This window comes from Camelus ferus, chromosome 1, assembly GCF_009834535.1.
Source record: "Camelus ferus isolate YT-003-E chromosome 1, BCGSAC_Cfer_1.0, whole genome shotgun sequence".
NCBI lineage: Eukaryota > Metazoa > Chordata > Mammalia > Artiodactyla > Camelidae > Camelus > Camelus ferus.
The window spans coordinates 79,259,786-79,272,700 of NC_045696.1; the positions used below are offsets into that span (position 1 = coordinate 79,259,786).

The window sequence follows — 12,915 nt, forward strand, 5'->3', positions numbered from 1 at the left end:
ATGGGATCAAATACTGTTTTCTACTTAATGTTCAAAATTCTTCCAAGTGCCACCTAAAGAGCAATACTTTTGGATCTCATACCCGAGAACCTTGGCTTACCTTGTTATTGTTAGACAAATTATTAACAACGAAAACCCTACGGTCTTTAATGTTGTAGTTCTCCTGGTAGATGAGCTGTGGATCTGGTTGTGGTATATCACACATGACAAGTGAGCTGAAACATATGTTCTAATAATTTAATTTTTCATGAATTAATTCATTTAAATACGTTGTCACAAGGTCCAACACATGTTTCACAAGTCACCAAAATACATCTTTTCTAGAACTAAGGTCCCAAAACACACCTAAAAACATTTCATGAACAAAGTTTTATACTTTTTCTAGTTGAGAGGAGGTCTATAAAGGACAGTTGATATTTAGCAGCGTTTAAGAGGAACAAAGGAACCAACTAAAGGTCAAATCCTAAACTGCAGGAGAACCAGAAAAAAATATTTAACGTTGGAAAATGCATCCATCATCAGCACCAACACTGCCTGCCATTATAGAGACCAAGTCACTGATTGAGTTCTTCATTTTTTAACTGGTTGATCATTTGTCCTGTAAGTCAGTCATTTAAAGTGTGGCATTTAAAGACAGGATATAAGCTTGAATAGGATTCAAACTGGATCAGAGTCAGGTTCCCATCAGTTCTGAATACATTTTGTTTTTTTAATGCGCAAACCTTATACTAACATAACAACACAGTTCATTTTATGAGATCTTACTTAATGTGAGTACAACCGAGAACAGAGTTAGGCAGCATAACGTGTGGCCAAAAGATTTTTTTAAATAAAACAAATTTATATGAGTAAATGGATGAAACACTGTTACCACAATTTGGCATTTAATTTTCAATTTACAATCGGCAAACTAGTCACAGGATTTTCCATTTGAGAAATTTAGAAAGATAGGAGAATAATAATCATTAAAAACAACTTAGCTATAGCTATAAATGCTATAATTAAAGTTAAATGCATTAAAGATAGTGAAGGTCTTCATATTAAAATCTTGCCTAAGAAACAAATGACAACACTACATTATTTAAGAAGATTAATTTAAGAAGATTATTATGAACATCTCTCTATACGTCTTCCAACAGAGAGAATATTCATTAGTAGGAAGGCATTCATCTCTACCCACTGAAATTATAAGAACATCTGAAGCAATGTATGATTAGACATGATGGGGAAACTAATGTGTACTTGAATAATGCTACAGAAATGTTTTATACCTGTATTGAGAGAATGCATCTATTGTATTGTCCACCATACTCCAAATTTAAACGAGCAAACTAGAAAAAGATCAGGATTTCACTTTGCACGGCTAACATACCTCCTTCCCCAAGACACACAAACTTGATTAATGAAATTATTACCTTTTATATTTTGAGACTGGTATAAACACAGGATTATGATTCCATAGAACAAATTAGAACAATAATAACTAATACTGAGAAGAAATAAACCGATTCTCAATAGGTAAAATAAAAGATATTAACAATTATTATAAAGGATAATATAATTTGAATTCCCTTTTCAAAATATTTCAGAGTAAAGAACGAGTCAGCTGTCTCTTTGTGCCCAAACAGCATAATAAATTATTACTTTTTAAATGTATAATAAGGGATAAGAGTTTGAGGTCAATTAAGATTTAAAAATAGCATTTTGTGATAAATTGTACTCTAAGCAAATACGTTTAACTAAAATGCCACAGATATTGGTGTTTGATTAAATTATATAGTTATTTCACTCTCTAAATTGTGAAAATATTATAAAAAGTAAACTTATACAAGTAGAAAGGCAAGTTTATCTTTTAAAAATTGATTATTACAGAAAACAATATACCTATTTCAGAATACTTGATAATGTATTTTAAATAATATTTCTCTATACTTCTCTTCAAAACTAAAGATCTCCAGTTTGATTTTGTTTTATGTGTGTATACATTATCAAACTGAACCCTTTGACACTTTATGAAATCAATGCATGTTTTCCAAACCAAATAATTCAATCAAAATGCATTTAAACAAAATATTTCTAATTACAATTGATAAATTAAAAAAAAGAAACAAACCTACACAGCAATGGCAAACAATCATTCCCCAAAGCTAGTCAATACACATATTCCTGAAGAGGATATACACTTGTTTCTACATTCATGGCAAACCTCAGGCAACTTTATAGCACCATAAAAAAGAAAAGCAGAAGAGAGGAGAATCTGCCCAGGGACTAATTCTTCTTAAAACAGGCCCTGCCACTGTTGCCTTTTGCAGTTCTACATAGCCAAGCTAAGAGAAGCATTCCTCAACACTGTGAACAATTCATTACCTTTTACTTTTAAATATTAAAATCAAAACTTTTATCAAATTATTTATGAACATTTATAGAAATTATTGAAAATATCAAAAATTTTGGCTCAAAGTCAGCAAACATAGATCAATGAGTGAAAGAAAGCAAAGCAAAACAATTCAAAACAAAACTAACACATACTTCATGGATTGATGGTGAAACAAGAGAAATTTCTTACCAAGTACTCCAAGTCGATAGTTGACTGTGATGACGATCACATTGCCATAACTTGCCAAGACACTCCCATCATATAAATTTCCAGTCCCTTCCATATATGAGCCACCATGGATATACACCATCACTGGTTTGGGACCCCCACTGTCCCGAATATCTGAAAAACAAATGGTTGGCAATTGTTCTTATCCTCAAAAAAAAAAAACATAATGAAGCAGAGAATATATTTTCCATTTTAGGGACAAAAGGGTATGATTTCAACATAGTTCTTTAAATTGCTGCCTTTGTTAAAGTGTTTCTTAAGCAACTCATATTAAAAAGCTACTGTGGAAGAGAGCAATAGATAATCACTGCTTTCTACCTAAACTTTTGTTAAAATTATAAACTAAATTTCAAAACTTGGACAAATTAGAAGTAGGTGTGAATGTTAGTGCTTTTTTATTGATTCCTGATGTGACAGTAGAATGAAAAGAAATAATACAACGATAATGATTCTTAAAATTTCTTTTTACAAATATCACAGATGTCATATGAATCTCACATTGAACCATAAACTAAGGACAATGATATCACTGCTATTGTGAATAAAACACTCTGCTTTTTCATTTCTTATTTTTTAATGAAGATTTGTATTGAATACATCATAGTTACATTGAATAATTTACGTTCCAATTTGTGAACATAATTACATCACTGTGTTAGAGAAGTTGCAAGAAGTTTCATTTAACTATTCAAGTGCTGTCAGATGAATATTTAGGTAGTAGAGTCCACACATCTATATTTCTGTCTTTGTTGCATTTAGGGGACTGTCACATAAATTATATTTTTCAGTTAAGTCCAGGTCATCTGCTCATTCCAACCATCTTTACTCGTTGGAAAAAGAAGACAGACTAACATATATTTCACCCTCTTTGTGTAACTATTGTACTTCTAGCCCCACTTTGGCTCTAAGAGTTTGACATGTAGACATGAAATAGAATATAGCTAAGTCCAAGTGTAAAGTGACAAAGTTCAAGGTGACATTGAAGTGATTTCTACAGTTCTAGATTTTAATCAGCAAAATCTAATTTTGCTCTTCTAAGATGCTTTACCCCAATTATGTAGTTTTCAACAAGGATCTAGGAATAATACATAAGAGAAACAGGAAAATTTTGATTGGTATTAAAAATGTACTAATTTCTAGAGAAAAATGCTAAACTGTATATTGATGAATGTGGTTTTAACTATTATATAGACTAAAATATTATATGTGTACATATATTCTATGATTATGAATATATATACATAAAACATTACTATTATGTAATAGTCTATGACTTCTACCCACAATTGAAACAAAATTACATCCAGTGTATTATTTTTTTAATGCCAATATTAAAAGTATCATTTAGAAGTATGGCTTTGTTCCTTTGCTTTTGACATTTTTTATCAAACCAATCTCCTACATCATTATGATTGAGGTTTCAGCTTTCACAATGGATTAATATGATACAAACTCATCAAAAAAACTGGTGATAATTTAGAGGCTGCTTTACATTTCCTGCAAAAAAAGAGATGACTAATGTACATAGTTCAATTTTTCTACTATAATAATAAAGTGATTTCTTTCAATGAAAAATCACTTTAAGATCAAGAATTTCAGCTCAACTTGTTTGTCTATATTTTCAAGTTATGGAAAATAGCTAATGACAGAATTTAGGGACTTTTTTAAAAGTCTACTTTAAATTTTGCTTAATACTTAATACCAATGTATATATTTATCATAATCTGCCCCCTCCTGGAAGGGTGTACTTAAGAAGAGTATCTTATTTGTAAGTGGTGAGAGGAGGACAGTTTGACATAAAAACTATCCACCAGACACAGCTACATTTACTGGAAAAACCTAAATTTATTGTCTCTTTAAATCCTTGGGAGGGAAAATGATATTCATTCATTTGTTAAGATCTGGGGACTTGTGGAGATGTTGGGCTTACAGAGAGAAAACAATCCTTCTGAAATTGTCAAACTCTCCTTAAATGCCTGGTTGCTGCATACAGTTTTAGCTTATTTTTCTAGTATGCTGGCACTGAAGAAGCAATAATAAATTATTAAACTGAAGTCATTAACTGACTGTTCACAGCAGACACTGTACTCTGCTAATTGTATGCTTGGAGGTAGCACAGAGGGAGGCTGTTTCAGAATTCTTCTTTAATTAAAATTACATAGAATTACACAGTACCAACTGTGAACAGTAATGAAATCTTGGTAGAACCATTCTGTTCACCTGGAAAACAATACAGGCACACACTGAAAAGAACTGCCACATTTTATACCTACCAACAGAATGAAGAGGACATTGTCAGGAAACACTGAAAATATGACAGTAGATTCTAGGAACTATTCTGAATCGTATCTTGATTTTCCTTTGAAAATTAAACTTGAAAGGATTACTGATCGTTTGGGTTGATTTTAATTTCCAATTTGTCCTTCCAGACTTCTCTATGATTTCAACTTTCTCTAAGAACTTAACATATCCAGCAGTTCTTTTCCAGAAAGTTCTCTAAAATTCTAATAATGTGTTTTGAACAGTATTTCTTTTTGATTGAAGTAATCCTAAAGTTAATGCTATATGGAGTATTAATTACCAAAATAGGTATAATTTTTATGCATACCAGCTCTTAATATCGCTAATAAAGTTTTGGACATGCCATATTTGTATTACAAAACAAATGGAATTATTTAATAGTGTTTTATCAGAGTGGTCCACCGTAGACTTTACTTTTGATAGTGTTTATCAACCTCGTGTTATCAAATATACTGCTGATAAGGTCTGTCTTAGACCTAACTTTTCTTCTTGGTCTACTGTTCTTGTTGATATAAAAATAAATAGAAAATAGTGTAAATATAATAACATAATAATAATATATTACAATAAATGTAAATAGTTCAAATTACAGCTATATTTACTTTGGTTTTAGAAAGAACCAGACTCTATAAATGAAATTGATACATCAGATAGCCTACTATTGAATACTATCTGCTAATGCCATCATTTTAATAAAAAAATTTGGGGAGCCGCTATGTCTTTGTGCAAATATATTAGAGGTAGTAACTTATAATAAATGTATTAGAGCCCTATTGTCCCTCTAAACTTTGTCTCACATTTTCCCCTAGAAATAAAGTAGATTTCACCTAGGATTTCTGACTTTGCCAAAACAGCTGCTACTGACTGTACTAAAATCAAAAGATACTCTCAGAGACTAACAGCAGTTCAGGGCCAGTAAAACTATAAATATTCAGAAAGCATGTTTATATTTTCTGTTATTTGCAATGTTTTAAAGCTTTGCTAAGCATCTAGGTCTCTGAAAAAAGTTGGAAAGTAAAAGAGAAATACTACAGTGATGATTATTTTTCTTCTAAAATTTTTATGGTAAGAAAGTATTTATGTTTTTCACGTTAAAGCATAATAAACTTGGAATCTGAGTAGATAACCTTGATTTTAAATTTTAGTAACTATTTTCTTTTTCTGATAAACCAACATTTTAAGCCAATATAGCAAGTATCAATAGTTCTTGAGCAGTTAATGGGGATTTATTTTTGCCTGACAATCAAGAGTTTGGAATCACAATTCCCTTTAATGGTTCTAGTGAATAATTTTTAGTCACATAACTCTTTGAACATGTTTACTGGCTTATTTTTTTCTTAAAGGACTCATGAAATTTTTTATTGTCCTTAATTTGGTAGTTTGGGGGCTTTAATAGTTTTTAAATTATGTGGTATTGCCTTAATTAAATCTTTCTATAAAGATATTTCAAGATTTTTTTCTTCCCCCTACTCATTGGATGAACCTCAAATGAGTAGGGAGGGTCAGCAAAAGTATATGGAAGTGTTGGATGAATTTGTGCTTGTTAAACTGGACTTAACATGATCAAAAGTATAATTTTTAGTTAAAAAACACAAAAATCTACAAGATCAATTTTTTAAAAAGCTCTATGTAGGATGTAAAATTGCATTTGAATATTGAAATATTAAGTTTTTCCCAGCACAATTTGAATAAACTTTAAGTCTCTTAAATTCCCAAAATAAATTGGTAGAAATCTAGGATGTTGCTTTGACCCATTTTTGTCACTTCAGATTAGTCTTTTTGAAACTATGGAAACAGCCTACAAAATATGCAGCTCTTTTGATTATTATAAAATACAAATGAGAAGTGATAACATTGTGTTTGGCTTAAAACTGGCATAAGAAGAATGGAAACAACACAAATGAGAATTACAAGTAAAGAATAGTGCTCCACTGAGAAGCTTTGGGTTAGTTTAAGCGAATGAGGGGCACGCCGCAGCCAAGGTCTCAGGTAGCCTCTGACTGCAGTGGTTGAGAGAAAACCAGAAATCAGGTAAAGCGATGGGCTATCAGGAAAAAATGGAGAACTTCATGTAAATGACCAAATAACTAGACTTCTGACTGAAATAAACAAAGTAGTTTATCAAGTAGTTTTTATTTGTTGCTTTTTCCAGTAATGTTGATTTAAGATTTGGAACAAATTAAATGTGAAAATTGGCCTTGACTTTCATTCATCTTCACATCTACAAAATAGTTGTCAAATGAATTGAGTAGAAGATGCTCAGATTTTTCTATGAAGGTTTTTGCTTTTATTTTTGTTTTTAATCCTGGAGGATATTTAAATTTATCTTTCCTGTCTTCTAAACAATTATCCAAAATAACAACACAGAGGAATAGAGGGAATTTGAGTTGACTGTTTTGATATTCCACACTTTTGAGCATTAAAAAACACTTACTGATTTGATAACTCTTATGACTAACTGGCTTAATACTTAATCTGAATACTACCTGCCAATTTAAAAAGGTGTTTAGGACATTTTCAATGGCTATTTTAAAATGCTAAATGTATTTCAAATAGGTCTATGAAATATATTCACAATTACAGGGCTTAGCTCACTAGGGTTGTTCAGAGGTATCATTTGTAAACATGTAATTGTCTTATTTGATGATGTTTTGCCAAAAAAAAAGAAGCATATTAAATCAACCATCAAAATATTTTTTAAACAGGAAAATGATGTATATTAACTGTTTGAGTACTCTGGGAAATTGTGGAGTTTACAAAGCTACACACTAAGAAGCCCTTGATACCTAGGCATTATTTAGATAACAAATGTCTGAGAGTCAAGAATTTTCAGAGGGTTCAACAAACCCCAAAGTCCCCAAATGGAAGCACTCTTCTTAGAGCGCTGGGAACAATAACACATGTCCTCACGTCAATAAATGCCTTTGATGTTTTGATAGTTTAGATTTCCAACAGTACTTTTTTTTAAATCATTTTTAAATGATTTTTTAAAATTTGCATTTTGACATTGTAAGTTTATTTTTAGCGATTTAGCATTCAAAATTATAACTTTGGGCAACTCTAAGGATTTATTTCAAATATTAACTTGAATATTGTATTTAATCTTAAATCCATCAGTGTGGTTCATGGTAAACGAACTTTTAATCAACTGTCATAATTTTCATTTAATCAAAATCATTCTTAAATGTTATAAAAAATACTAACAGCCAGTATAATTATCGAGCTTTCCATACTTCACCTCTACAATTTAATTTTCTACTGTGAAGTAGTTTATTTACGATACAAATTTTTTTTTAATTGAAGTTTACTTGATTTACAATGTTGTTAGTTCCCAGTGAATAGCATAGTGACTCAGTTCTATATATATATATAATATATATACACACACACACATATATATATCTTAATGAAAACAATTTAAATTGTTTGGTGAGGAAGCTTTCAGTCATAGCTGTAGCCCATGGATCTAGCACTTCTGTTGGTCTGCTTGTGTATTATTTTATTTCAGAAAATTTTTCATACCATATTATTAATATCTTTATGAAATTTAATTTCTAGGGTTCTGGAAATTATTTTAAACATGAGATTACATTAGTCATCTACATAAGAATCATAATGAGGGTAGCATTAAAAAAAAAAAAAAACCAAAAAAACTATTGGAACCAAAATGAACTGAAAGAATCAATGGGCCTCTCTAGACACTCCATTTAATACCAGGTAAAGGTATATAATGGAATGAGAAACGTCAAATCGATCTAGTGAGTACTTACATTTACAGGGTGTATCAGAATTGTATGTCAAAAGAAAGTTGGAAAGAAAAAAATTTTTGATATTAGTACAATAGGAAATACATTATTACTTATAGGTGGCAACAGTTTAAAATCCAGTATATTTTCATTTGCCAATCTCAAAATTACGTGCCTTTGAAATTAAAGGATATCCATCTAATCTTCTCAGAGTATTTAAATGTTTGCACAGTGTTTACTACAGTCATCTAAATAGCTGCAATGCCTTTCGTATCTATATCTATACAATTTCATTTATTTACATGATACTTAAGCAAATCAACAGAAAACAGTATTTTTAAAATCTAAATTATATTGCTCAAGAAACACTTTATATCAGCTTTTACCTTGTCCTTCATTTTATTGGTGAGGGGTTCTTTTTAAACAAATATCAAATGTAAAAATGAAACATATTTTCATATTGGGTAAAATATTTACAAAGATTAGAAAACATGCAAAATGGGTACAAAGAGACTACGGTGGGGGGATTGTTAGTTCAAAGAATACGGACAAATTTCAGTCAAAACGTGGGATGAAACGTATCAAAAGTCAGTTCAAGAAAACAAAAAAAAGCCCCTCTTTTTAAAACGTTGTAATGGTTGGCATCAAAAGCAAAACTTAACATTCATTGTTTTAAAAATTAAAAATGTATATTTATATGTAACAACAAGCAAGAAGACAAAACACATCAAAAACGGGAATTAAAAACAACTTTTCAAAAAAAGACAAGAAGTAAAAAAATAGAAAGGGGTGGAAAAAGTGATTGAGGCCCTTGTCATGCAAACAGATTTGGTGGAAAAAATACCTTCATCTTCAGCACCGTCATTATCACCTAAATCATCTGTCTGTTTCTTTGTAAGGGGACCTAGGATTGAGAACGGAGAAATGGAGGGGGAAAAAAAAGACAATTCAAGAATAAACAAGACTGAGGGGAAAAAAATAAATGTAAATACTAAAATTCTCATGGGTTATTTCCAAAAAGAGTGGGGAAGTGCTTACATCAAAGTTGATTATCTGATTTGTTTAAGGAAAAAAAAAATCCCTTTTCCCAAAATATCTCATAGAAGATTTGGTTTGTGAGTATATCCAGCATAAAAAATACATTATGATTTGAAGCTCAAGCCATAAGCAAAGGAAATGATTTTTTTAAAATACCCACTGCATACAAAAAGCAAACAGTTTTATTAGCTGAAAGAACTTAATTTATTCAGCGTCCTTTCTAATTTGAATTGGTGACAGCAATAAAGAAAGTAGGCCAAACTCATTCTTTAATTTGGGACAATATAATAGCATTAGGGAAAATAGAGATATGAACATTTTTAGTTTTTTTTTTTCTTTTCTTTTTTTAAACAACATTAACACCTGGGTTTTGCACATTTTTATATCATACATTTTTCAAAACTGTGACTTTAAAATTACTTGTCATTATACAAATGTTTCCCCATGTGTTTTTATTAAATACTAGCTATGTATTTAAGACATCTGCAACCTGCACAGATGTATGAACAGATAATCTTATCACCTGGTAGGGCAAAGGTACCATTGGTAGAAGTCAGTGTTTGGCAATTAAGGCAGTTACAGAGTCAGGGCTTACATTTTATAATCAATTTAGAAATATAATAGAATTAGGCCCTAGTGCAATTTCATGCCCAGTATGGTTATTTATAATGGGATCATGTTTTAGGATAATAATTGTATTAAAATAGTGTGAATGTTTAATAAATGTTTTATTATACTTAACAATACTAATTTGCTAGAATAAAGGGGCACACCAAAGGGGAAGTCAAAGGCCATATGAAAGTAATTTTAAGCGTCACATAATTGACATATTAAGCACACAAAAATGCAATTGAAGCCCTACATTTCTTTTTGTTTCCACAACCATTTAATTTGTATGGCATTTCATAATCCTCATGCAAAAAACAATCATTACAAACACAGGTCACTTAAGTTAAAAGACAGCCAGCCACATAACAGTAAGCAAGAGAATTCTGTCATGCATAAAATAACACTCATAGAAAAAGGAAGAAAAAAAGGAGGACTGAAAGTCACATGTCGCTTTCAATAATACAAATAGCAAAGAAGCAGGCATTAACTCTAAGCACACTTCATAGGGAAGGATTGTTAAACATTCTGAGAGATTTCCAAGGCTTTTCAGCGATTACTATGCATTCTGTTTTTAATTCAAAACTACACCTAATACCACAGAACTCAAAGAATAAAAAACACCATCCCAGAAAACAGAAGGAAAAAATGAGATATAGTGCAGTTATGTTTCATCAACTCAGAGAGATAGCCTTGAAAAATAATAATAACTAGCAAAGATCAAAAAATTGGCAATGGAGAAATTGATGATGTAATTTAAGGGACCCATTGACTACTCAACTGTAAGATCATGGTTTCAAGACCATTTCAAATACAGACGGAGGAGCTGGACACAGTAAATTAAATGATATATTTTACAATCCTCAAGCAATCATTCCATTAAGAAAAAAACTTAGATGAAAGCAATAGTTTAAGTTAATTAGCACTCAGTTACAAGCTCACAAAAATCTACATTTCTTTAGTATGACCCCGTTTAAATGCAGAAAGTACCCTCAGTATTATTTGATGTTCGTACAATGATGTTGCTCCATTTCTGAAATAGAAATATTTTTATTTTAAATTTAAATACTGCTATACCAGAACTGTATTTGAGATATTGCCAACTTTAAGTCATCATGTAAAATATTAGAAAATTTTCAAGCTTTTCATTTTTCTATAATTACCTAAAGTAGTCAACAAATAAACCTCAACAAACATATTTTCTTGCATTTCTATTTTCAATGATTCTGTGTAGAAATTATGGTTTTATTTGCTGGTTAACGACATGGATTAAATGCAGTGGTAGTTATTTATTGCTGACAAAACCACACCTGTTTTCCAATTTTAGTTAAATTACTTAATTTGTTTAACTCGGCTATATTAAGAAACCCCTAAAGTGAGCTCAAATTTTTTTTTTCTGAATCCTCAGTTCAATAATTTTTGGAGACAAATGTAAAACCTACTACAATTAAATTAAATGTGGGGCTTTATAAGATATCTCTCTTGGATGATTAACATGACTCTTTCCCCCACTAGGGTACCCAAGGCAAGTTACATGACTTCTTTGGGAAATAGTTCAGGTTCTACAGCCAAGAGACAATAGCTTTACCTACTTTACACTCATTCAGAATTGGTAGCTCTTGGTCTACATGAGCTGTAACAGTAAAAGAATGTTTTATTAAAACACGATCTCCCACTTATTTGCATGTGGGACTTAATTCTCAGTTGCTATTTGACTCTGGGTCTGCATAAGTGGATAAGCCATGGAAATGATACTGCGTACTTGAGAGAAATTTTCCATGAAGGCAATGGGTTAACTAGTTTTTTACTACTTTATTTATTCTCATCTTCCCTACTCAGGAAGCTGCATGCCTCTTAACTGATGTGGGGTAATGATCACATGCATACACTACATGGAACATGTCCTAATGTAGCAAATCTGAAGAGTCAGAAGCAGCTACAGATATTGCTTCAGCATCATAAATAGATGAGGACATCATTTTTCTATAGAAGGATTAAGTCACTCTTCCAAATAAAGAATTTCACTTATTGATACTATTCAGTAGGTTTTATTTAAAACCTTATTATTGGACGATCTTAAATTGTTCCCACAGTATGAGTTCTGGCAGTATTTTAGTGAGTCAAGCATAGCTGGGTTTTCTTAACATCAAGAATTGTTTTAGAAATCTGATTTTTTGAAGGTTACCTAGGAAGAAGAGGGATGATAATGGTTTTTCTGCAAAAAAATAAAAAAGATTATAAAAAGAAGGAAAACAGATTTCTTTTATCTTGTGTGCCTAAAGGCACTGAGAATAAATATCTGAAAGGTTTTGGGTTGCAAATTGACTAACTCAACATTGGTTTTTCAGAGGAAGCCTCAGCAGGGCGAACATATGCTTGTGGATTACAGAAACAGATCCTACAGGCTCTTCGGATTCCTTATTCCCCAGATGGGAAGAAAACCCATTGCCTTGATCTCCCTTCTTCTTTGGATATTAACAACTTTGGCTTTTTTAAATTATATTTTAATCTGTTACTATCGATGCAATTACTGATGTGAAAAATTTTTAATAGAAATAAAACATTGAAAGAGGTAACTGCCATTACGTTTCTTATGAAAAGCAGGCAACCACATTTTAG

The 12,915-nt window shown here is 31.0% G+C and overlaps 1 protein-coding gene across 8 annotated transcripts in view; it reads right to left on the reverse strand.

Annotated features, from left to right (window-relative positions):
• NLGN1 (neuroligin 1) overlaps positions 1-12,915 on the reverse strand; it is a 756,644-nt gene that overhangs the window by 408,179 nt on the left and 335,550 nt on the right. For 4 of the 8 annotated variants that reach the window (XM_006175842.3, XM_014551634.2, XM_014551633.2 and 1 more), the window contains 2 exons: positions 9,497-9,556; positions 2,567-2,719 (listed from right to left, as the gene is read on the reverse strand). In XM_006175842.3, the coding sequence (XP_006175904.2) occupies positions 2,567-2,719; positions 9,497-9,556 (213 nt within the window). The remainder of the gene's footprint in view (positions 1-2,566; positions 2,720-9,496; positions 9,557-12,915) is intronic. The other 4 variants (XM_032484180.1, XM_006175841.3, XM_006175840.3 and 1 more) reach the window with 1 other exon arrangement.